Source organism: Panicum virgatum, chromosome 1K (genome assembly GCF_016808335.1).
Source record: "Panicum virgatum strain AP13 chromosome 1K, P.virgatum_v5, whole genome shotgun sequence".
In the NCBI taxonomy this organism is placed as follows: domain Eukaryota; kingdom Viridiplantae; phylum Streptophyta; class Magnoliopsida; order Poales; family Poaceae; genus Panicum; species Panicum virgatum.
Window position 1 is genome coordinate 26,344,951 of NC_053136.1, and position 27,006 is coordinate 26,371,956.

General features: G+C 46.5%; 1 protein-coding gene across 3 annotated transcripts; it reads right to left on the bottom strand.

Moving 5' to 3' along the window:
• Positions 1-150: 150 nt before the first annotated feature.
• On the bottom strand, positions 151-26,531 carry LOC120700203 (probable protein transport Sec1a). Of its 3 annotated transcripts, none has more exons than XM_039984432.1 (21): positions 26,180-26,531; positions 25,016-25,071; positions 24,778-24,859; positions 22,751-22,829; positions 21,862-21,912; positions 21,676-21,772; positions 21,548-21,580; positions 18,432-18,560; positions 15,385-15,576; positions 15,203-15,286; positions 15,000-15,098; positions 14,846-14,919; positions 6,262-6,358; positions 5,592-5,690; positions 5,390-5,485; positions 3,557-3,673; positions 3,396-3,473; positions 1,977-2,167; positions 815-905; positions 598-687; positions 151-519 (listed from the first exon to the last, which is right to left on the bottom strand). In XM_039984432.1, exons 1-21 carry the CDS (start codon positions 26,247-26,249, stop codon positions 466-468), a joined length of 1,959 nt encoding a protein of 652 aa, XP_039840366.1. In that variant the 5' UTR covers positions 26,250-26,531; the 3' UTR covers positions 151-465. The 3 variants fall into 3 exon arrangements, with proteins under 3 accessions (XP_039840366.1, XP_039840358.1, XP_039840370.1); XM_039984424.1 differs by having other exon boundaries at positions 5,565-5,690; positions 26,180-26,526; XM_039984436.1 differs by lacking the exons at positions 22,751-22,829; positions 26,180-26,531 and having other exon boundaries at positions 202-519; positions 5,565-5,690.
• Positions 26,532-27,006: the final 475 nt, after the last annotated feature.

The window sequence follows — 27,006 nt, forward strand, 5'->3', positions numbered from 1 at the left end:
GCAGAGTCTGCCGCCGCCGCCACCCCCCCCCCCCCCCCCCCCCCCCAATCCAAACTAGGCCTAACGGTGCAGCGTACAGCACCTTGGAGTAAAACCGATTTGTTCCAGAAGGCACCACCTGGGAAGGACTCGGATTATTAGATGAACTGCTACCATAACTGTTACATTTTACAGCTTATATAATCAGTTCCAACATACGTGGATAAAGAAATAGAGATCTAGTTCATTGAAACCAACAAACCATTGGCCCAATCTAAAAATGATCCGTATAGTTGCAGCTGATGTTCACTATTATGTACATTCATCCAATCAGAGTAGGTACTGTTGAGTCTACACTTTCTACCGAATGAACATGATTCTGCCCCACCCACAAGCTGATACAGGAATTATGAAGAAAATAAGAATACATACAATTTACGGCTCATATTGAGCACCATTCCAACTTCAAAGTGGGTATGGCCCTATTTATATCTGAAGATCATCAAGTGTCAGTTCGTCTACTGACATCAACTTCAGTTTCTGCAAACCATGGCAACCATGCTCAGTTTTGCTGACGTAGCATATCGGAGATGACTAGCAACATCACAAGCTACTTACTGTGATAAATTGGGGAGGATCGTCAAGGCTGGATGAACCAAGGATGACCTCCCGCTTCAGCTTGGATGAAAGTTTATGTGCAACACGTAACTGGAAAAATGACAATACTGGTTAGTGGTTACAGCACGTGGGATGAAAAAATATACCGACAAAATAATGGGTATTTGGATACCAATGCACGACATGCAAATGTATGCAAGCGATGTACTGAACATACCTCAGAACGAGTAGCACCACCAATGACAAAAACAAATATACGCTGACCAAGTTTTTTGAAATCACTAGATGCATGCTTCAACACAGAATCACTGGAAAATGCTCAAAGTTGTTAGCAGATGGTGCTGAAAGTTAAATAACAGATTATAACTTACATTTGCATAGATTTGAAAATAGAATGCACAAAGGTTTATTACGTGAAAGTACATACAAAGATTCATGGTTTATATATGATATGCGAATAGACCATATCCATACCTGGATATCAATTTCCATACCATATCTGTATACAGATACTCAAATGGAATATATGATGTGAATAGGATAGGTATAAATATCCAACACATTTGATATATTCATATCCCAAAATGAGAAAATAAATATCTGTACTGTATTGTATCTTTAAATATCTGTTCTGTATCCGATTTATTTTCATCCCTAGATATGGTTTTGTTAATACAAACATTGCAGTATAGAAGGAACTAAGAGTCAAAGAATAGTTTGGGAGACCGTGCCAAGTCAGGTCACACCTTAGATTTTGTGATGGAGGAACTAGTTTCACTCAATGCATTTACACCATGCTTGAAACACACTCCATAGTTAGATCTAAACGAGTTGTACTTTGTTGAGGATTCTTACATATTGGATCTAAAAATTTGTATAATTCATATCAACATCTTATCAATCTCCACTTCTATAAATTGGACTCACAGAAATAAGTATTGCGAATCTTTTTTTCCTTGGTTAATGACAAAACTTGTAGTTTTTTCTTTCTTTTCGGAATTTAGAATTTAGGATCAATATGGTTAGTTTTTTCTTTCTTTTCGGAATTTAGAATTTAGGATCAATATGGTTAGTTTTTTCTTTCTTTTCGGAATTTATAATTTAGGATCAATATGGTCCTTGAATACATTAATAGTTTTTCCATATTGTTAATATCCCTGAAAGCCATCTATTAAGGAATAGAAACAGACCTTCCTAACTAGTTCCTTTTCGGTATGGGGCAATATTTCTGCACCATTGCTGAGATTATACAAGTTGGAAAATAAAATAACATCGACACTGAAACAACCTCTCTTCCTAACTTCTCTTGGTAATAACGATGATTTCAGCTCATGCTTAATATTGGGCCAAGAGACGAGTAGCCACTAGCCACAACTCACCTTGAATATCCATCATCAGATCCACGAGGTCTGGCCCATGTGCCACCTGTTCGTCTAGATCGCATTGAATGAGCTGGACTTGTTCGGAGAGAGCTAGTGGTTGGCAGTCCATGAGCACTAGGACTAGGGTCGTTCATACAGTTATATTCATCTTTTGGCAGCTCACCTTTGCTGAGCTTCTCAATCAATTCCTGTAGGACAGGTAAGTATGTCAGTCCATGTACCAATAAAAACAAAAACATAAAACAAAGGCATTTCAAGAAGTCTATCATGGCGTCACCATGATTTTAGGGGAAAAAATTTTCTTTCTTTCTCAAACATGTAGGAGAGCTGCGCATCATTATATTAAGAAGAAAAAGGGGTTAAGAACCCTTACAACACCCCCCCCCCCCACTAAATGAACAAACTAACACCTTTGTCACAAAAATACATCTAACCTCGACCTATACAATCACTCTTCATTTGGCAATAGAGCGAGAAGGTGATTCACTCCTCGAGCTCCAGCCAAACCCCACAAATGTAGCTCCTCAGTCCTCACTGGCCGACTCCATGGCTCTAGAAACACTGGGAGAGGCCCCATCAAAAAACACAGGGTTGCCATGAGTCCACAAAGTCCAGGCTCCTAGAGTAATCAGAGAGATAAGGCCTTTTCTAGTATGGGCAGGCACAGGGTCAGCGCTAAATTCCCACCAGTCCTCAAAATTTTTTCCATCCAAGCAGGGGGAGAGAGTCTGCAGGCCAGCTCTCCTCAAAAAATTAAACAAAACATCCCTAGCGAAGACACAATCGATCAGCAGGTGATTGATGGTTTCCTCAGCCTGATCGCAGTATTTGGTCGTGTTTCTGGTGGTGAGCGTGGTTTGAGTGTACAAACAGCAGCCCTGCAGATTAGAGTACTACACCAAGTCTTTTAGTGCCCCATAGTCATATCTCCATAGCTGAATGGGATGAGATATGATCATTCTTATATCCAGATGATAAACTCTCATCCAAAGTAGATTTCAGCTCTGTGGGTCTTTGGCTTTTCAAGAAGGTTTTTCCAGGTTAAATATCTCTTTTGCCTTGATTAAACTATCCATTTTTGTCATATTTTCTAAGAAATTCAAAACCACCCATAAGCAAGGATATCTTCTAGTAAGAAATGTTACATTAACTTGGGAACTTCATTATATAAAAACTTCATAAATATCATGAGGGTATTTGATAAAATAAAACAGAGAAAATCTAATCTTGTACCTAAAGTGGGTAACTTATATAACACGCATCTTAAGAATATTAAATCCACGTGAGGCATGAAGAATAGAATTGCAAGCAAAGTCCATGCAAAGAACCTGAACCTGAACTGACAAGTTTTAGATGATTCATTACTAGCATCAAGCGAATAGAATGATGCAGACAAAAAAGAGCATTTGTTTATACCTCTAGAACAGGATAAAATCGGGACAATGCCCATGCTGACTCTTCCCCTGTTCGCTCTTTTCTATGTGCATGTTTCTTCTGTTATCAATAGGAAAAATGAATACATTTTGAAATCCAGATTACATGTAAATACAACTAGAGAAAGAACCTCAATATTTTACCTTATGAACATCAAATTTCAGTGTAAAACCTCCTCCTGTGGATTTTTTTGTATCAGGCCCACATAAGCAACGCATATTATTTACAGCAATCATGTCATCATCAGATAATCCTGCCAGCTGTAAAACATCTCAGAATCAAGGCAAGTGACTGTCAAAGTTAGGAATTTCACATTATTATTATTATTATGGTCACTTCCTACCATGGCAGCAGTTTATCATTTATCAATGGTTACCCTTATTGGTACCAATGGACATGAACACAGGATGCATGCCAATCCTTATAGCAAGCACATGCAAGCTTATTATTAATGAAAAGAACATTATGTCGGACAAGGGTTTATTTAAAACATTATGATTTTCCTTCGTGTTCAAAATCAAGCCAAAATATGTAAACTGGGTGAAAAACAAAACCTCAATGCTGGGCAAATTACCCAATCGTGCCCTGGTCTCAGGCTCATGCAGATGCTACTGGTGCTACTTGCCCATCAGCACTGTCTCCAGAAAATCTATTTTTTTTTTCACCTATAGCCATATCCTCCTCTCTCTTTGCTCCCTTAGTCTTGTGTTCCAGATCTCCACCACCATGGCCGCTTCTCTAACGATCTTTCTCCAGCTGTAAGGTCATGAGGAATGATTCTGCATTTCTGCAGAACAAAACAAGCAAGCTAGGCCATCCAAACCAAATTGAAGAAAGAATCAGTTTGAAGCATAAATGATTTTCCACTCCAGGGGAGAAGGAAGATAGGTGTGTTTGTGTTACTAGCATGATTGGTTGGATTGGCATGTCCAAATGGCTTGGAGGACTCTGGAGATCCAGTATAGTTGAGGAAGGAACAGATAGTGCCCATTTCAGACCTCCCTCACGGTCTCACAAACGGCAGTTGACAGGGCTCTCGTTTCCCTGATCTGAGAGCCATGGTTTATCCACTTATCCTGAACATCATCCAATGCATCACCGTGGCGGACATCCATCTCCATTAGGGTACCAACCTTTGCTTGCGCTGACAGTGCTCATGAACTTGAAACATCCACTATGTTCGCCGCAGCCATGGACACAGCCAAGGAGATGTGGCAGTAGTTGAGCAGGCAGGGATGTCCAGAAATTGGTGAGGGTTCACCAGAGCAGGGGGCAGAAGGCAGGGAGAGAGAAGGTAGCAAGCCTGACATGTGGATCACTTTGTCCTTTTTATTATTTGCTGCGGAGAGTGAGGACGCTGACATGGCAAAGTGCTACTATTGTAAAAGTAAGAATGGCGGCCCAGCAGCACAACATTGGCACCCATGGGCCCAGCAAAGCCAGCAGCCATAGAGATAAGCTGTCATCTGTCCTTTAGGAGATCAGTTAGCAAGAAGATTTGGAAGTTTAGTAGATTGGGTTTGTTAGCTTGGTTGTTTTTTGTATCAATTGTTTGGAGGTGGGCTTTATAATGCAGCACATGTTATTTTATTGAAGGAAGCAAGGATTTATCAAGTTCATCTAATCGCTGCTCAGAGCATTCTTTGGAGGGCGAGTACACTTCACCTTGCTTTTCCAATCCAATTCATAGGCCAAAATATCCATGTCAGCTTTAGAGCAAGATATAAACCACTGTAACTTGTCCGATTTTGTTGGTTGAGGTTTGTGTTTCACCCAAATTTCAGTTATAGGTTTATTTTCTAAACAAGGGTAAAGTTCAATGTTAGCAAAAGACCGTTTACAGAAGAGCCTAAAGAAAACAGTGTGCCCTGAAAACTGACAATTCGTCTAAGAAACAGCTTGCTCCAATAGGCACATTAAAATAAAATTAAAAAGTTCTTGACATGGACCAATTAAATTTTAGACTAAAGATTCACCTGCATCAGTTTTGCACCCTTGTCACTTTCAAACTTCTCTGGGTTAAGTGCTGCATAAATCATCAGCAAGCGCAACTTATTTTCACGACTTACACCCTGCATTGAGAGAGTAAATCAAAATATAACATTTGGAGAAGTGCAATATGTGAACCTATGTAGATCAAATGCAAATTACCAATTGTGTTCTCAAAAAATTGATTACTTCTTTTGTTCCAGCATCGCCAAACACAAGATCTTGCTCTAGCTGTCCAACATCCCGAAGACATTGTTCCCGTATTATGTTATTTAGTTTTCCTGCAATCTGTACAAAACTAAGTGAAAGAAATGCAATATAGAATCATTCTGTACATGTTTCATGTAATAAACAAAGATGGAACATGTATAGAATACTTATAAAAGCAAATAACTGTCTATAGGATAGGATACAGAAGAAAAGCATACCACTTAACCATACAGACAATAAGTTAAAAGCAATAATAAGTTGTGCAACTTCTTTAGAAAAAAAAACATCAAACAAAAGAATATAGAGTCTAAATTTGACAAAAGAAATTCTGATTCTTTTATAAATAACTACGTATATATTGTGACCCCAAAAATAGATTGTATTTTAAACTGGATGAATACCACTGGAGTTTTTCTAGATGAACTCATTCGCAGGGCAAAAAACAGAAAACAGGAGACAGATAAAACATTACTCGGGGCAGGGAAAGGAAAAGGCAACTTGAGAAGGTGTCCACAAAATCTTAATAGGACAAGTGTGGATCTTTGTCAATCCATGTAAGTCCATGTTTGACTTACGAGTAATGTAGTGCACCACTAGACAAGTGATAATGAACAACTTAACATTTGATACAGAAAATATAAAAACCAACCTCAACATGCAGGGAAAGCTTGTCAATTTGATCGCTGTACTGTGGAAGAGCCTGAACCATTTTTTGTAAATCTCTTGTAGATAGCTCTCCACCATTTCTGATAGTTAAGAAAAGGAATAACATGATCAATCCTAAACCCTAATCAATACTTACTCAAGGAAATTTTAATCAGAGAATAAGGAGAAAATAAGGAATGTCTGACCATTGTATGCCAGCAGAAGTGTAAAGTATTATCCGATTTACAAAACAAGATCTTACCTCCTCAAAGCAGAATTGAACAGAAACGCAGAGTTAACAAAGCACAGCAAACAAGAAACTAGCCTTATGCTAAAGTAGCAACTAGTCCCAGAACAATATCAATTTAAAGAAACAAGCTGTCTCATCAAACTATTTGTGATTTAACTGTTGGCAGGTTTGTTCATCATGTGTGGTATGTGGACTTTATGGATAGACAGAAGCAAAAAGGATACATGGAGAGATGATGTTGATGAGATAAACTATTTTTTGGTCACTTGATACAGTTTTCAACTTGTGGGAATTGCTTCATGCAAATAAACAAGTGAAACTATCTGATGCTTTAAGCGCTGGACAAAACCTCCAAGGTGATGGATCAAATGCAACTCTGATGGGGGCCTTCTATGTTGAAGAGTGTTAGCATTGGTTATGTTAGGTGGGCCCTTAGGCTATGGGTGGCGGCAGCATAGGCCTCCTGACCATGCGCACCCTGTATTAGGCAAGGATCTCCTCTAATTGGCGCTATTTCTATAAACCAAACAAAGCCTATGCTGCCGCATATGCACATAAGCTTTGCCTCTCCATATCCACATAAGGATATTGTTCCTTGCCTATGCTATTGTTCCATATCCACATACGTGGCTCGAGACATCCTTGCCTACATATGCACATAAGCTTTGCCTCTCCATTATCAATCTATTGTTCTCGGGCCATATTTGCATTCAAAGAGAAGTGTGGTGCCCCAGGTATGGTGATTCGTGATGAGAATGGAATCTTTCGAGGGGTAAGAGCCATCTGGTACAAGAGTGCCCTTAGAACACATGATGGAGGCCCTAGCATGTAGAAATGGCTTGCAGTTTGCTGTCCAACAGGGAGCTCTTCCGGTGATTAGAGAAACTGACAACCAAGTGCTGGTTAGTTTGTGGATGAGTCAAAAAAATTCAGAGATCAGAGGTGACCTAGGTTTTAGCTGAAATCCAGGAGCTTAGTAGGAGTTGTATTGATTTTAATCTTTTGTTTGTTTCAACGCGGCAAGCTCAGGCGCAATGTCTACACTGCGTGCTGACAGCAGCCCAGACATGTGGGCGCTCATCTTGCCACGGAGATCGACTGCTTGCCATGGCATGCCGCGCTGCGCGGTCACAAGGTTTGATATGCAGCTCTCCTGCATATTCGAGAAAAAAGATTTTAATCTTTTGTTTCATCTCTCACTCATGTAATATGGCTGCAGCTTGCAAACCAGTGCGCAAAGCAGGTTTCTAGTACCATGGAACGAGTGGGTGGCTCATTGAGGCACCCCATCCAGTACTTGAATACCTGAACTTGCTGTAAGTCTGAGGTTTAATGTATGGAGTCCTTGTTCTCAAAAAAAAAGGAAGAGGTTATACTTCATTTTCAGTTGAAAATACAATACAGCTACTTATCGTATCTCATATGATTGATCTAGAACAGCTTTTGTCCGGTTACTACTTATCAATCAGTCATATACAATTATATTATTGTATTCAATTATGTAAAGATGGTTACAAAATGATAACCCTTTCTCAAAACAAGCCGGTTCAAACCAGTTTCATATACAGTTCTATTGTTGCATTCAATTATGTAAACGAAGTGTCAAATTAGGTTACTTCAAACCAGTTCAGCCAGATTGCATTTCCAAAAAGTTTTACCATATTACGACCACATGTCGCAACACAGTTTTCCTCCGGCCGCTGCCCCTCCTCACTGAACTCATTAGGGTTTCAAGATTAAGACCAGGGGTTCACCATGAACCTGAGCTTAGTGGAAAGCTGGGACCAAGACAGACAGAAATGGGCAGTGGTGGTGTCACTTGTTGGTGTATATGTGAGCCCATGTATAGAGGCTCATGTATAGGATCTATATATCCCACCCTTCTAGGGTTTGGAGGAATCAATCAATTATTCTCTCCTAATATGGTATCAGCCTAGATTTTTTTTTCTCTTCCCTCTCCTCCCTACCCCAACCGCTACCGACGCCGGCAGCCATGGCCGACCGCCGGCGCCGCCCCTCCTCTCTCCTTCTTCCTTCCCTCCCCTTCCTCCCCTGCTCCCGGATTCTCCTCCCCAGCCGCCGGCGCCGGATCTCCTCTGATCCAGGCCGCCGCCGCCGGCCCTTGGCGCGGCCTGGCCGCCACCGCGCTGGCTGCGGCCCAGCCCTAGCAGCCCTTGCGCCCCTCCCAGATCCCGCTGTCGCCGCTGCTAGTGGTGCAGCTGGGGCAGGGGCCGCGGCCAGGGGAGCTGGGGCAGGGGACGCCGCCGCGGACGCGGAGGGCCCGGCCCTGCCGCCTGGACCACTGCTGCCTAGGCCGCACGCGCCGCCCTAGCCGCCCCAGCACGCGCTGCAGCAGCTGCCGGGGCCGCACGCGCCGCCCCAGCTGCCTGGGCCGCACGCGCCGCCGCCTGATGCGGCTGCTGCTGCAGCTGCCGCCGCGCAAGGCGCCGCCGCCCGCCACGCCGCCGTCGCTGCCAGGAAGCAGCCTGCCGCCGACGCCGCGCCCGATCCCGCGTGGTCCAGGCTCGGGATGTCGCCAGCGGATGCGCCGCTCACCGCCGCCGCCCTCCGTGGGCAGCAGGCCGACGCCGCTCTCAACGCGGCCCTACTCGCCGCCAAGTCGGAGGCTTCCCTCGCCTGGGAGCGCGAGCGCGCCATGGCCAACGACCTCGCTCTCCGGGTCGCCGAGGCGGAGCACTTCCTCCGCGTCTCCTCCGGCCAGCCCGTCGTCCCCGAGCCCGTCACCTGTTCCTCCCGCCAGGCCCCGCCTGCTGGATCTGGACCCCGTTACGACCCAACCGACCCCATGGTCGCCCAGCTCCACCTATAGGCCGCCGGCGTCCAGAACATCAGGGCCCTGGTCACCGTCCTCCTCGACCCGACGTCCTCCTACGGACGCTGGCGGGACCAGGTCCTGCTCGCCCTCCGCCACTACGCCCTCGACGACCACATCCTCCTCGACATGCCGATCGAGGCGCAGGACGTGGCGTGGCTGCGTCTCGACAGCGTCGCCATGTCCTGGATCTTCGGGACCATCTCCCTAGATCTTCAGGACCTCGTCAGGACCCACGGTGGCACCGCGCGGCAGGCCTAGGTGGCGCTCGAGGGGCAGTTCCTCGGCAACGCCGAGTACCGCGCCCTCCAGCTCGACGCCACCTTCCGCACCTTCGTGCAGGGGGACCTCTCTGTTGGTGAGTACTGCCGGCGGATGAAGGGCATGGCTGATGCTCTTCACTACCTCGGGGATCCGGTGTCCGATCGGGTTTTGATGCTCAATGTCCTGCGGGGCCTCAGCAGCACCTACGACCACCTGAAGAGCTGGATCGCCCGCCAGAGACCCTTCTCCTCCTTCCTGCAGGTCCGGGACGACCTCGCCCTCAAGGAGATCACCAGGGGTCTCGCGCATGGATCGCCCTCGTCCACCTCCACCGCGCTCGTCGCTGCTCCACCAGCTTCCTCCGCCGCCCCTGCCACCTCTCTCCTTGGTGCTGCTCCCGCCGGGGAGACCAGAGGTGGGGGGGCCGTGGACATCGTCGGGGGGGGGGGCATGGTGGTGGTGGTGGCACTGGTGGCCCTGATTCTAGGGGTACCGGTACCGGTGGGGGCCGTCAGGGCGTGCCGACTCTGCCGGCTTCGGCTCCGACTCCCGCTTCTGTCCCTGCCTCTGGAGGTACGCCCTGGGGCCATCCTTCAGCAACCCAAGGTCAGGGCGCATCTCGATGTGGCCGTTCCAGGGTCCGGGAGGGGGGCCTCGTCCTCAGCTCCAGCCGACAGCCATGTTCACCGGTGCTGCTCCCCTCTCCGCGCCGTACTGGACCCCGCACGCTCAGCCCAGCCAGCAGTCGACCTGGCCTAGGGGGTGGGACTAGGCCGCTCTGGCGCAGTCCTTCGGCACCATGGGACTGACGCCGCCGGTCAGTACCGAGTGGATCGCGGACTCGGGTGCGTCCTTCCACACCACTCCTGATGCCGGTATCCTCTCTTCTATCCGACCCCACACCCCTCTTGTCCTTCTTCTATCATGGTTGGTGATGGGTCTTGCCTTCCTGTCACCGCCGTGAGTTCTACTCCTCGTCTTACTAATGTTCTTGTTGCTCCTCAAATGGTTCACAGCCTTCTTTCTATTCGCCAGTTTACTGCTGACAACTCCTGTTCTATCGAATTTTACTCTTCTGGTCTTACTGTGAAGGATTCGGCTTCCCGGCGTCCGCTCCTCCGATGTGACAGCCCGGGGCCCCTTTACACTCTTCGGCTTCCTGCTTCCGCTGCTCCATCTTCGACTTCTTTGTCTACTGCTTTTGCCGTGACGCCTTCTTTCACCACCTTACACCACCGGCTTGGTCACCCCGGCCGCGACATTTGGCTCAGCTCAGTCGTAGTACCGATGTTCCATGTACTAGGCTCCTGCTGAGCACCTCTGTCATGCGTGCCAGTTAGGTCGTCATATTAGACTCCCGTTTTCTTCTTCTTCTTCGCATGTTGCGCATGCTTTTGATCTTATTCACTGTGACCTGTGGACATCACCTGTACTCAGCATGTCTGGCTATAAATATTATCTGGTCATTGTTGATTATTTTTCTCATTACTCTTGGACTTTCCCTTTGCGCGCCAAGTCTGAGACCTTCCCCACTCTCCTCCACTTCTTTGCCTGGGTGTCCACTCAGTTCGGCCTCACCGTTAAGGCCGTCCAGTGTGACAACGGGCGGGAGTTCGATAACTCCACCTCTCATTCCTTCTTCCTCTCTCGGGGTGTTCAGCTGCGTATGTCTTGTCTGTATACCTCTCCTCAGAACGGCAAGGCTGAGCGGATGATTCGCACGACGAACGACGTCGTGCGCACCCTTCTGATCCAGGCCTCTGCCCCCGCGCTTCTGGGCTGGGAGCCTCCACACCGCCACCTACCTGCTCAACCGTCTTCCGTCCACTGCTTCTCCAACTCCCACTCCACACCACACTCTCTTCGGTACCCCTCCTCGCTACGACCACCTTCGGGTCTTCGGGTGTGTGTTACCCTAACACCTCCGCCACCGCTTCTCACAAGCTGGCGTCCCGATCGACTCGTTGTGTGTTCCTCGGTTACTCCCCTGACCACAAGGGGTACCGATGCTTTGACCTCACCTCTCGCCGCGTCCTGATCTCCCGACACGTCGTCTTTGACGAGTCGGATTTTCCCTACTCCACCTCCTCCACTCCTTCTCCTGACCCCGAGCTGGAGTCTCTGTTTCCGACTGACCCGATGGTTCAGCCACCGTTACCTGTTTGTCCTTTCCCTGCAGGTTTTCCCGGCGCATCGGCACCGCTTCCGGTGATCCCTGTTGCGCCGAGCGCGGCCCCGGTACCCGCGGTCGCGCCACGCACGGCCCCCGGACCTCCGGTCGTGCCGTGGGCGGAACCGGTCTCCCGCTGCGCCACGCACGGCCCCGGTGCCTTCCCCTGCACCTGCGCGGTACGCTCAGCCGGTGCAGGTGTACCGGCGTCGTTCGGCGCCGACACCGGCGCCGCAGCGGTACGCTCAGCCGGTGCAGGTGTACTGGCGTCGTTCGGCACCGACACCGGCGCCGCCTCCTGCTCCGGAGGCTCCTGCGACGCCTACACCGGAGCCGTCGCCGCCGCCGCCTCCTCCGTCTCCCTCTCGTGCCGAGCCGGAGGTGTATCACCCGCCAGTCATCCATCGGGATTCTCGGCATATCCATCCCATGGTGACTCGGCGGATGGCGTCTCAGGCCGCGACTCTCTCCGCCACCGAGGGAGAGCCGCGGGTCTCTCGGGTACCGTCCTCTGTCCGCGACGCCTTGGCGGATCCTCACTGGCGTCGCGCGATGGAAGAGGAGTACGTGGCTCTTCTTGCCAACCAGACGTGGGACCTCGTGCCGTGTCCGTCTGGTTGCAATGTGGGGACTGGCAAGTGGATCTGGACGCATAAGCGTCGGGCTGATGGCACACTAGAGCGCTACAAGGCTCGATAGGTTCTCCAGGGATTCACTCAGCGACCTGGTGTGGACTATGATGAGACCTTCAGTCCAGTCGTGAAGCCCGCTACGGTGCGCACGGTCCTCTCACTTGCGCTCTCGCGCTCTTGGCCTGTGCACCAGCTGGACGTGAAGAATGCATTTCTTCACGGCACTCTGTCAGAGACTGTCTACTGCTCTCAGCCGGCGGGATTTGTGGACTCGAGTCGTCCGGATATGGTCTGCCGGCTCAACAAGTCTCTCTATGGTCTGAAGCAGGCTCCTCGGGCTTGGTACTCTCGGTTCGCCACGTTCTTGTTGACATTGGGGTTCACCGAGGCCAAGTCTGACACGTCTCTCTTCATCTACCGCCGTGGGGATGAGACTGCATATCTGCTGCTCTATGCCGATGATATTGTGCTCACAGCCTCCAATCAGCAGTTACTTCAGAGTGTCATCTCCTCTCTGCAGCAGGAGTTTGCTATGAAGGATCTGGGTCAGCTCCACCACTTCTTGGGCGTCACTGTTGAGCCTCGCCCGTCTGGTCTTCTCCTTCACCAGCAACAGTACGCACTCGATATTCTGGAGCGCGCTGGGATGACTGATTGCAAGCCCTGCTCCACTCCTGTCGACACTCAGGCGAAGCTATCTGCTGATTTGGGTGATCCGGTGACTGATCCTACTGCCTACCGGAGTCTGGCTAGCGCTTTGCAGTACCTCACCTTCACCAGGCCGGACCTCACCTACGCTGTTCAGCAGGTCTGTCTCCATATGCATGATCCTCGGGAGTCACACCTTGCTGCGCTGAAGCATCTCCTCCGCTACGTCCGTGGCACTGTGGACCTCGGCCTGGTGCTTCACCGCTCGTCCTCTGCTGAGCTGGTGGTCTACACCGACACTGACTGGGCTGGCTGCCCGGACACTCGTCGCTCTACTTCCGACTACGTCGTCTTCCTAGGCGGCAACCTGGTCTCCTGGTCGTCCAAGCGGCAGCCGGTTGTCTCCCGCTCCAGTGCTGAGGCGGAGTACCGGACTGTCGCTAACGGCGTGGCGGAGGCGTCCTGGCTACGATAGCTCTTGGCGGAGCTCCACAGCCCGCTCGCCAAGAGCACGCTCGTCTACTGCGACAACGTCAGCGCCGTGTATCTCTCCACCAACCCCGTCCAGCATCAGCGGACGAAGCATGTGGAGATCGACCTACACTTCGTGCGCGACAGAATCGTCATCGGCGATGTTCGAGTACTCCATGTCCCGACTACCTCCCAGTTTGCTGACATCTTCACCAAGGAAATGCCCTCCTCGACCTTCTCGGAGTTTCGCTCCAGCCTCAACTTAGTCGGTGGCTAGTTGTGGCTGCGGGGGGTATTTGCCCTTTGTACTCTGTCTGTACTCTCTTCTTGTCCAGTCTCGAACACCGCTGCGCCGGTAGTTCAGACTGCGGGGGGTGTTGGCTTTCTTGTTGTCCAGTCTTGAACATCGCTGCGCCGGTAGTTCAGACTGCAGGGGGGTGTTGGTGTATATGTGAGCTCATGTATAGAGACTCATCTAGAGGCCCATGTATAGGATCTATATATCCCACCCTTCTAGGATTTGGAGGAATCAATCAATTATTCTCTCCTAATACACTGAAGCCATGGGTTGGCAAGGAGAGCTGTGGAGATAACCGACAGTGGGGGAGCCGGTCGGCGTCACGAAGCTGGAGGAAGGACAGGGCAGAGTGAGGGTAGAAGCTTGGGCTAGGCTGTCAGTGGTGGCGCCAGGGTGCAGGAGTGAAACAGTTGAGTTTCATTTTTATTTCCATTTGAACTGAAGTATTCAGGGGCATGTTCAAAATCTGCATATTTTTCAACTGGTGTAAAAAAATTCAACTTTTCATATGGCATGCATCAAATAAGATGTTTTACAAAGTCATATATTACATAGGATGATTTATAGTGGCATATTTTCACATTTCACATATCTTCAGTGGTACCTATCAAAAATTGTTGATCAATGTAAATAATGGTATTCGAACAAACAGCAGAAAAAAAAAGATAAATGTTGCACAATGAACTGCTTCATGCATTTCACCAGGGGAATATCAGGTGGATGGCACGACATCAGCTCTACACTAACTGAAATGCTGCCATCATAAGTCCAACTAATGCAATGATAATTTGCGGCAGACGGTATGATTGATCCAGGAAAGCGATATGCCAATATCAACTACCTAATGTAGACAAAAGGGGAAAAATGTGTCTGCAAAAAACTGGTCATCCACATCTAATACCTAATTAATGCTCATTGCAGAATGGTAAATTTGGAATAACATAATACACATAACAAGAGCACACATCTTAGCAAACGAAGAGTATCCTAAGCAGTATAATACTCTGGTTAAAACAACAAACCTTGCTTGGTGCAGTTGTGCAGCTTTGTTCTTTGAAACAAAGTGGGTCATCTTATCATGAAGTCTCTCACTTGCCTACAATAGTCATGGTTAAACATACAGTTATCAAAAGCATGAATCATGTAGGGAGGTACATTAAGGAGTATTCTTCTCACGTCTGCTATATGGGCATGCCTAAGCTCAAGCCAGACAGGGTCATGATCTTCTAACAGGACCTCCTTTTTTTCAGTTGCTGACCCATTTTTACTTGGAACCTTTTTATTTCATTTCAGTCACAGAAAAGAACCCATTAATATCTACAGAGACAATAGAACAGAATACAACATGGAAACATCGACACGTGCGTTTATATACTCACCTCATGAACATACTTGTTGCCATCCATACATAGCAGATCATGGCACATGGCATCATACGTCCATTCATGAATAATTGGTGCAATCTAAAGAAACAAAGTAGCATAAAATGAATAACACTATATACTCAATGTAGAACAGAACCCGGAGGTTAAACTATATCACGGGTATGTTCGACATGTACCTGGTCTATTGAACGGTCTACTATAAGTAATTCACATGTTTCTGTTTGAGGAAATTCAGGTATTGTCATTTTATACTTCGCAAGGCAATTCCATACACCAGCAGCAAGCTTTGTGGGGACCAAGTCTCGTAGTGTTGTCATTGTAGAAGCATCAATTGTCTTGGCAACACGGTAGTGTACACGGGGAAATTCCTGTAATGTATATATAGAACAATGCATTTTAATACATTATAAGCAAGCAGTTGGTTGAAACCAACTTGCACACAGGTCAAGCATTAAAGTTCTTTTTGGAAGTTGGATGGGGGCATTATTAAGAAATAACAATTATAACAAAGCTATCGCCAAAATCTAACTCTCGGACGATAACATCAGCGAAGCTCCACCATCTACTTTGTCTCTATTTTCCAGGAGTTAATACCAGACTACCCCCAAGTTCACTTCCTACTAAATTATTTTTTTCTTGTTTCAACAGATGATGGTTGTTCCACCTAGAGATTACTTTGCAAGGAGACTATCCTTTTCCATCATAAATCGGATAGTTTAAATAAGAGCAAATGTGGGCTGGGTAAGGCCACCACAGAATCTGGCTAATGGTGACCAGGAAAGCTAACAGCTAATCATGAGTCGGGCTGGCTAGTTCTGTCATTTAGGTCAAAAGGATCCACAGGACATCATGATCAACAAATATATTACGATGGGGAAGCTGATGTGGGGGACTATCCACACTCCAGCATCTAGATTTCCTCTGCCTGACCTAGTACAGTGGAGGCCATAGACAATTAAGACTGCACTCCCATATCCTTCTACTCCATATCCAGTCCACATAAATTGTAAGAACTAAGAAGGATAAATTGCGTATGAATCGTGGGTTTGTATTGCATTAGCCTCGAGGGCGATTATATAGGAGCCACAGTCATAGTGAAGCAACATGAACAGACAGGATGGAGAACAATTGAGACCCCCCCCCCCCCCTTCTCTCCCCAAGTCGGAACTTCGGTGCGAATGTTATGGCTGGAGAGGAAACCAGGAAAAGCTCGTGCAGATGATAGCCCCTTAGTGCCGAAGTAGCATAGGTCGAGGTGGATGTGATCGAAGCTGTGCAGGAATCGTAGGTCCGAGGCGGCAACAAAGGCGCATCAGTACAGAAAATTAGCAGCCTTTTGCCAACATGTTCATCAGTACACGGTGCAGCTAAAGTGCGTCACTGCGTCTTCCTTCAGCAACAGCAGTGGCAGTGTCTGCGAGTTTGCAGCAATTGGCGCGGATTCGGATCGAGAGCCAGCGTGATGAAGCGGACCAGCAGCATGGATAGCGCCACCGCCTGAAAAGGCAGCAACACCGGCAGTGATGGCCTGACTAGAGTGTCAGAGCTGCAGCCTGGTTAGGCGCAGCGGTAACCTCGTCCTCGGGAGTGTCAACAATGCAGGACGACGAAACGGCAAGGAGATGAAAACCAGATCCTTGATAGGGAAAAAAGAAACACGGTAACAAGTTGAACCTTGGGTACGGAGCCCAACAGCACTAAGGCCCGCTAGCAATGGCAGTGAAGCGGCAGGTGAAGGGCCGTGGTAGAAGAGCTGGGGCAAGGTGGCTCCGATGGAGCCCGTCCGACGATGGATCTCGACGAGGTCGCCGGCCCGAGCGGAGCGTAGCAGACCGGCGATGACATCAACAGACAGCGTGGTGGCCCGGTGCTCCAATGGCGTGGCAGCCCGGCACTTGCCCATGCGACCTTCACAGCTGCTCACTCGCGCTCAAGGCAGCAGCTAGGAGGAAATAAAGGCGGCGATGGGCCAGATATGCAGGCAGGTGCGATAGAGCAGGGGGGGGGATCGCCACGTGAGAGGTCGGTCATCTACAACTGTTTGACCACGACGGGCGCGGCACATCGAAGGGATCAGTCATGCATCCTACACGGGCGCTGCCCCCATTGGAGATCGGTCTCCACCTAGGGGCGGCGTGAGGGCAGCAGAAGGCGGAGACCTAGAAACCTAGACTCATAATACCATGCAGGAAGGATAGATTGTGTATGAATCGTGAGTTGTATTGCATTGAGCCCCAAGGGTGAATATATAGGGGTACAAGACTTGGAGAGCTAGAAGCCTCCTCGAGATATTTCCTATAAAATTAGAAACATGGCACCACCCAACAAAAATGGCTGCAGAGATCAGGGATTTTCTTTTTTCAGCAACATGCCTTGCTTGCTGACCTTTTCCTATCACAAACTGCCTGGGTTCTTATCAGACTCTAATACGAATTTTCTGAAGGGCCTTTAACATGCAACCATACGCATATTTTTAGAGGCCAACAGTAACTATGAATATAACAATTTAAGGAGATCAGAATAGAGATGAGTCAGAAAGGAGCTGTCTGTTGGAATGGTAATCAGCAGGAGAAGCAAAGGTTGACAAAGAGCCGGCATGTGAAGGAGAGCATTGGAAGATGCATGTGAAGGAGAGCATTGGAAGATGCATGTGAAGGAGAGCATTGGAAGATGCCTGTTCGAAGACCTGGAAACTGCGCATCCCAGGAATGGTAATCAGCAGGAGAATCAAAGGTTGCCATAGAGCCGGCATGCAAAGGAGAGCCTTGGAAGCCGCCTGTTCGAAGACCTGGAAACTGTGCATCCCAGAAAGGCCATTTCAACTCCCTGACCTGTTCGAAAACCCACAATGTCTCTCCACCAAGTTTGCTGTCAACAATCATTATTGTCTTGGTATGCCTTTGCATGTAGTAACAATGCAATGGAGACGAAATGGATTGACCTAACTAGCAACCCATGGTGACATCAGAATCAATAAACATTCAGGGTTTCCTTGTCCACCAAACCTTATGGGTTGTGAATCATAGTTTGCTAGTAAGTTTAAGGTCAGGCGTTTGGTCCAGTCAGAGGGCTAATGAGACGACCAACCCACCTGTTTCCCTAGCATTACTCCATCTTCCTCAGTGCAGTAAAAACACTTTTTATTCATGCCTCATCACAACACAAAAAAGCAAATGAAAATGTACAGGCAACAGGAATTCGCAAGTAACATGTATATGCATACCCTCAATGATGCAAATACTGTGGATATACGAGTAGCCATTGTGTTCAGACAAGCATTGTACTTGTGTGACCCTTCTGCATTTTCACTAAAAAGTTCTTCCAATGCCCTCTCATGGTCTGTTGTGAAACCCTGCACGCGACAAAAAGCTGAGTGTCAATGAAACTCCTGGAAACCTGCTCATCACATTACTATACTAAATCCTTGGATACTTGTTCAGAAGCAGCCATGAATTATATCACTATTCTTACTAATACAGGTAATCCATTACCAGAAACCTGTGGGATACTCATAATTATATAGAACTCCTAGGGGTGGGCACAAAACCCGATGCCCAAAGTTCGAACCGGAAAAACCCGAGCCCAAACCCGAAGTACCTAAAACACAGAAAACCTGAAGCAATCTCAGGTAGCAAATTTGAAAACCTGAAATTATTTTGGGTAATTCGGGTTTGAAATCCTGGTACCCAAATCTATACTATAAAGATCGAAAACAATTGAAAACTTTTTTCACCAATATTGGGCCCGCCGTACCTCTCACGCTAGACCCGCCTGTCAGGTGAAAGGGAGGTGGGAGGGGGTGTAGACACATAGAAATTGAGAGTTACGGATTGTTTCTGCCAAATAACAATTTTTTTGTCACCGTACCTCCGGATACCTGCCTATAGTTTTCCTTTGTCCATGTCGATCACGCCACCAGTCTTCTTTTCCTGCCACGCTGAGCGCGCCGCGCGGCCGACGCTCCCTAGCGCACCCGAGCATCCATACACCACCACCCCCCAGCTCCGCGTTGAAAGCCACCACACCGCCGCCGCGCTCCGCGCCCCTCGTCGCTCCTCAGCTTCGCGGTGAAAGTTGCCGCGCTGCCGCTGCTGGTGCACCCGGCACGCCCCCTCCTCCCGCCCGGCACGTGCCCGGTGGCCGAGGCGGCACCTCCTCGTGTCCTCCCTCTCGATCGTTCCTGTTGGAGTATATTGAGCTCATGTATAGAGGCCCATTAAGAGGCCCATGTATAGGTCTATATATACCCACCCATCTAGGGTTTGGAGGTATACATCAATTATTTACCCTCCTACAGTTCCAACGCTAGGTGCCAGCTCCTTGCCCCCGGATCCATTGCTCCGAGTCTACTGCGGAGAGCACGAAGGAGTAGGATGTGTTGTGTACAAAACCACTCTTTAGTAGCATCCCAGAGAAAAAAAAACTTTTTCCTGCTTGCTAATAATAAGGCTCATGGCCCTTTTTTTCCCTATAGTTCTTAGGTAATGCCAGTAACAAGAAAAAATCCATCATTTAAGAAAACCATTGTGTAATCATGCTTAGGGCCCACGTGCTACTTTGTTCAGGTTTGCGATATATGTTAGATCCTACTTTGGGGGTAAGAAAGATTTGAGCTACTAATCTTTGTATAGTTTAGTGTAGAAGAATTGTCATATGATTCATGTTTTCCTGATCATAATAATCTATTTATAGGTTTGAATGTTTGATCAATATTCATATTTTGCTGAAAAGAACGTAACTAATTATAGGTATGATGGATCCACAACTCAAGATTTTTCAAAATACGTGCGTGCCGAACGTACATTTTACTAGTAGCCTAAAATACCCGAACTTTAGTCCAACAGAGAGTTTCAGCACAGCCCATAGCTACAGCCCATCCTAGATACTAGGTATTTTTGTGCGTAACCCTAACATCTCCAGTTCCCCACTCCGCTACGGCGCTGCCCCCGTCAGGCTGCTAGCCGCAACTGCTCCCTCAGCTCAGCCTCTCCGCATCTCACCTCACCAGCATCTCCCTCACGCCGCTGTGCTGCCCCCCGCTGCTCCCTGTGGTGTGAGCCTGCTGCCTACTTCCGTCCATGCTCGCCGTGTGAGCCTGCTGCCAACTTCCGTCCGTGCTCGCCGGTGTGAGCCTGCTGCCTACTTCCGTCCATGCTCGCCGGTGGCTGCTTCTGGCTTCTAGCTGTCCCTTACGACGGGGATCCCATAGCGGTGATAAGAACAGCTGCAGGTCTGGCGTCAACATATCAGCGAGACCGACAACCAGCAAGCAAGTTCTCTTTAGATCTGCATCCCTTTTTAATGCTAATGTTCTGCTCCTCTTCTCGAATGTTGTATGCCTTGTTGGCTTGTTCGATTCATGGATGAAATCATGCAGCGTTTGTTGTTTAAGCTTGTTCTGTACAGCTTTGACTAGTTCATTGGAGATTTGAGTTTTTAATGTCTCGTTGTTTTGGAAATCTTGTTGCTTTGGATCTGCTAGCAATCAGTTTAATAAAATCAAGCAGTTCGGTATTACCCGAACCCGAATTTTCGGGTACCTGAAGTGTTGGGTTTTCATTATCTCGTGCAAATTTCGGGTAACAATTATCAAAACCCGAAATTTTTAAATACACAAAAAACCCGACCCGAAATTTTTGAGTTACCCGAATGCCCACCCATAGGTACTCGCTCCGTCCAGTTTACAAGGCGTAGTTTGATATGGCACGGTCTTCTAAATTACAATTTGATCATTCATTTATTTTATACTATAATTTTTATGATTATAAACTTAGGATTATTGGATAGTACATTTGATTACAAATCTATCCATATCAAGTTAGTTCTATAATAGTTAAAAATTGTTGGCTAAATTATTGGTCAAAGATTGTAGAGTTTGAATCTTGATATATGTGCACACCGACTGTAGGTAGTATGTTTATGTATCATTTTACAATAGAGTGTTGCTTTCATCTCTTCCTACTGTCAAAATACAACAAAAATACTTAAAAGGAAAAGAAATGAGGCATCATAATTGAATTCCTATGGAACTCAAACCAGACTGTTTGCTAAAGATGAGGCCTGAACTCCAGCCAATATTAGTTTCGATCTCCTGTAAACGGATCCAACAGGAGGAACCAAAATTCATCCTTATTCACCCCGCAAGAGTCTGAATAAGACAATTTTCTGTTCTTTATGACAATTTTTTGACTTAATAGAGCAAATATGTGGCCATCACTCTAATCAATCCTAGCTATATGATACAAGATGAGCCAACTCATGAGATATATGTAGTTCCAGAATTATATCGCAGCAAGACTGTATCAGCAAACAACGATCTATTTGAAGGAAAATGGTTACCTGAGAATCAATAGCAAAGTACTCCAAATTCATCTGGAAGATTAAAAAAACAAGATAAAATGAACAGTCGACATGACAATCTACAAAATACTTAAGTGAAGAAGAAAGAGGCAAGAGAGTCATTTAACCTCACTAAGTGCACCAATACGAGGTAGTACACTTGAATCCTTCTTAATTTGAGCAACTAATTCTTTATGTACGGGAGAACTGAAAAACACATATGCCCTGCAACACGAGTAATGCTATGTCAATAGATAGAACACCAAAGCAAGTGTACATAATAAAATGTGGTTGGATGTATATGTTGTACATACTTCTTGTACAAAGGGCTTCTTCCTGACATGTCAGATAGGAACATGACAATGCTGCAATCACCATAGTATGATGGTTAAGAGCATCAAATTAAAAGTGACACATATGGCTGCATGAAGAGCTCAACATTCGTTTTCTAACTTAATTAAGCATGTGTCATGCTCATGGGTGATAAGTGCAACCATATCAACAAACCGTGATGTCAACCCTCCACATTTTTGTTCACCCACATACACTGAAATAGAGAAATCTCTACAGAGATTGCCATGCTGGAAGTAATTTATTGATCTCTGGGTCCTGGAAATTAATTTACATTGACATACACCCTGAGTTAATTTCCCAACTTAACTCGATAGCTTATGCCTTTGGATGTAATTGTTGGCACATCAACTAAACGTGATGGTATAACCAGAGATACTAAGTTCAGACGAGATAGAGAATCGGGTGATGCTACTTGAAGAAAAAAAATGATTAATGAGAGTGGTCATTGGTTTCTCGTACATTGAATTGTTATGCTTTGGGTTCATATAAATTGAACCATTTGGCATTTTGGAGCCTCCTGTTCTAAAAGGACAGGCCCCAGTGCTGAACCTCCCACGTGATGTGGGGTCTGGAGCCTCCTGTTCTAAAAGAAAAAATTTTGTACGAAGGCCAGAGATAGCATAAACTGCAAAGTGCATATAAGATCAATATGTCCAATTATTGGGCCACTAATTCACAGTAAACTGCTTCAGATTTTACTAGCCAAACCAAGTACTGGAATATAGATAGCTGTTCTAGTCACACTTCTCCAATTACTAGGTTATAAGCATACATACGGCAAAAAATGAAAAGATTATCACCCTATGGTCCAAGATTTGTAATACAAACATTTCAAGCATGATAACTTACTTTTCTTTAGTTGGTTGGATGAAATATATGGCATCCAGTGAAGGCAATGGTTGCCTTCGTTTATATAAATCTTCAACCACTGCAGAAGAATTTTCATAGTTGGGACTTTATGTTAGATTACGCATCTAGTGGAAACTCTAAGACCCAATACCATATCTAACAAAAGCATTTGAATCCAAAGGAATTGTTGCACAACTCAAAAAAAAATATGGAAAGAAACAAGGCAATAGATTATAAGCAGCCATATTCAAGAAGTTGAAGAAGAACATATATGAAAAAAGGAGATGATTCAATTTGAGCTCAAGAAAGTGAGTTTCTCAACACTATTGTCATCGCTCAATAAAACTACATGATACAAATACAAAAAAGAAAATATAGGTCTTATGGGATGGGATAATTTCAAGAATGGTTATCCACGATTTTCTCAGAATGTATGCTGCACGCACTGAGCAGGCCATATTACAAGAAATCAAGAATTGGTCTCTGAGTACTACATTACCACACTATTGTGGCGATATCAAAAAGGTCATTCCATCAGTCCAAGGGGTTTTTGCTTGGAAATACTCTGAACCAGGTGACTTCATAATTTCTTATAATGTAACTTGAAGAGTCTTCTACTGTAACTCTTAACTGAATTTTACAACCATCCCAAACCCCAAAAAAAGGACTCATTGACAATTATGGAGTCATTTGAAATCTCCCAAAAATTGTTTAAAAAGATCTAGAAGTGATGTATGTTATTTCAAATGTCGCCTACAGATTTCATGACCACCCACACATGGTTAGGGATGTACAATAAAAGAAATGGGATATCTATGGCAGTGCATGATATATATACTGAACCTGATTTTTTGGCATGTAAAAAACATAAGGAATATGATTAAGATTATCCATTATGCCTGATTTAGCGCGTCCTAAATTTATGATTTTTTGTATTTAGGAGATCTAGAATACCTGAGCAATAGGTAACTGGTTTGCATTTGCATTTGCCACATGGTTTTTAAGGAGTCGCCTAGTCGTCCAGGCTGGAAAGAAATTGAGGCGTCCAGGGCGCCATGAATCGCCTAGGCGTCGATTTTCAACAAGGCGGGCGCCGCGCGGCAATGTGAAAACGAGCGGCGGGAGAGATGCGAAAACGAGCGAGAATCCGCACGCCTACACTTCCCGCTGCGATGTATCTGCTCGACGGTGCGGATTCTGAACGAGAGAGGGAAGGAGAGAGGTAAAGAGAGAGGGTGCAGGCCGCCAGCACCTGGAATGATCCGCGGCGGCGCTCTACTCCAACAATCTAGCCATGCCCACTCTCCAATCCCGTGGCTCCAGCCCCTTCTCCTCCAATCGATCTGCAATTCTGCATCTTCTTCCTCTTCTCCAACCAATCCGGGCGGACTCCCTCCTTGCTGCACCTAGGAGCTCTTGGTTATCCTCCGACGTGCCCACCTCTGCCTCCCTGCCGGCACCCCTTCCTGGAGCTACATCACGGGGATACAGGCGCTCTGCTCTGCATCACGGGGAAGGAAGAGATCTAGAAGGGGTGCCCACCTCTGCCTCCCTGCCGGCACCCCTTCCTGGAGCGGCTTGTGCATCTGCTCTGCTGTAGGGGCTGTTTTTTTTCTTGGCTTTTGTTGGAGCTGGTGCCAGATGCATGTGTGTGGCCATGTGCTGCTGCCAAGCTGCCTTTTTGCTTGGCTTTTGTGCATTGCCTTTTATTTATTTGGGGCTGCTGGAAGGAGGAGGATCAGTGCTACATGTGCTCTAAGAACTAGAAGCAGAAAGGTATATTTGTGCATGTTTGTGCTGCCTCTATTCTAGATGAGGGTATGTGTATGGAGTTGCCTCGCCGCGCGCCTTATTCGCCTAGGCGTCCGGAAGGGGTGGCTTGCCGCACCTCGCCTTTCCGCCTTAAAAACCATGATTTGCCACCTTCTATTTCATATATTTTTAGCACCAATGCAAAAGGAAACTTTGTCTTTGCAGAGTAAAAACCAAAACTCACAGCAAAGAATTAATTATGTGCGCCTACTTACATGAAACCCCTTCCTCTGTGATATCTGCCATCTTACATGCATATGACATAATCTTGACTGTAAACTTATCCATGATAAGAACCTAGAAAAGATCATAACAATTTGTGTACAGTTAGCAATAGTAAGAGGCAAACACTGTGGATTGACAAAATAAACCACCACCAAGGAAAGTACTTCATTATATAAGGGCACATCAAGAAAACAACTCGAAATAAAGTGTCAAATGCAAAAAGGATACCTTCCATGTTGATTTCGAATTCTTCCTAGTTGATCTTAGCATTTCAAATAACAGACCTGTATTTATTAAAGCACAAGTAAACCTCTAAGTTAGAATACATGGATTGTAAGTACAACATGAAATATTTGCAAAACACAACAGCAGTGAGCAGCAAAATCCTTTTAGTCTCAGGCATTTCGGGGTAGGCAAGATGTTCGTAAAATACAGGCCATCACGAGCTGAATTAATATCACGAATGAAATAGTAAATGGACCACAAAAGTAGGCTGCAAAGGTCCACTGACATATGTAATCAGTTGAATAAAACAAATAAGACTGTAATGATGCAGTGATCACTAAAAAATTAAGCGTGCTAAATTACAAAAATATTGGATGGTTAACTCAGCAAATTATTAACAATGAGCTACACAAAAATGGCATGTCCACACAATTGTCAAGTATGCATGAAAATCACATCATATCATGGCTCTTCTTTTAGGCAATACTATGTGACTTTTTCTCAAAAGCAAATTATATATACAGAACATGTGATTTTTTAAGGCAATACTATGTGACTTTCCAAAAAAAAATGTGTGGTAGAAAATGCCAACAATAGTTGCATAAGCAAACAACATCGACCCATATTGAACTAGCTATCAGTAAACAATCTCTTACCATTCCTAGAGCTCATTATTTCTATTAGTCCAACAATATCTCACCATATTTTGCTATACTCAATCCAGGAACTGTCGTTGGTTTTCAAAGTAAACTTTGGCCCTGTTACTTCTAACAGATATCAAATGGTTTGGCTGCTAGTGCACAAGCAAGCATATGCCACTTCATTTCATTGCCACTACTCAGTTGGAACAAGGCATCCGCACACATAAACAGTAAGCAATCCAGAAACAAATGTAACGAAACCGAGGGCAGACTTAAGCCACAAGTGCGGCTAATCCAGCAAGCCATCTCAGACGGGGCTGGCAATGCCGGATTCAAGCACCTTCGCGAGTAAAAGCCAACTCAGACGTACAATTCTCTACTGCGATTAGAGCTCCAGAGAAACAAATTACACGCTGGTATTTCCAGCAGCACAAGCAATTTTGCCAGATCCATTTCAACCACCACTACCAGCAGCAGCAGTAGCGCGCGAGCAAATCCAAAGCGGGACGGGGAGAAGGATAATTACGATCTCGCGTGATTTGGAGGAAACTCCGGTGGTCCCCGCCCTGCGAGGAGGTGTCCGAATCGAACGACATGGTGCCGGAGATCTTCCCCGCCTCCTGGTGCCGGCGATGGCTCCTTGGCCTGGACTCGTCGGCCGGAGAGATCACTCGGCCCCGACTTGGAGCAGCGGCCGGGGATCGGAGCACGACGGCGACGACGAGGAAGAGGAGCGGAAGCGGGAGACGGGGCGCGGGGCGCGAGATTGCCGCGTCAGAGTGCGGGAAAGGCCGGAAGGGGAAGCAACGCGGAGGAAGAGTCTTTCTGGGTTCTCGAAGAGGTCGTCGGCCGCCACCGGCCTACGTAATTACCGGACTACCCCGCTGCTGCTTTGGGGACTGGAAATAACTGCCCAGGCGGCAGACGCTCGGGGGTGGACAGATGGCCGGTGTCACTGCTCGCTCTTTGGCTCCTCGATGACCCGTGGGCCAGGAAGCGTGTGGCCCCATTGCTCATTGTTTGTTGTAGCTGTAGGGTGCTGTGCGGTTGGACGAGAGTTTGAATCCATGAGCTAAACTTTAGATCATGCCATATAGAAAAAAAAATTAATATTTAGAAAGATTAAATAAACATTAACTATAAAACTAACTGCAGAACCTCGGGGTTAAAATAAAAAACGAATTTAATAAGATATATTAATCTATATTTAGCGGATGGTTACGGTAGCATCTCGCCCTGGGCATGCAAAAACCGAGAACCGAGAACCGAGGACTGAACCAAAAAAACCGAGAACCAGAGCCGAATCGAACCAAAACCGAGAACTTCGGTTCCTAGTTCTCAGGAACCGAAGTA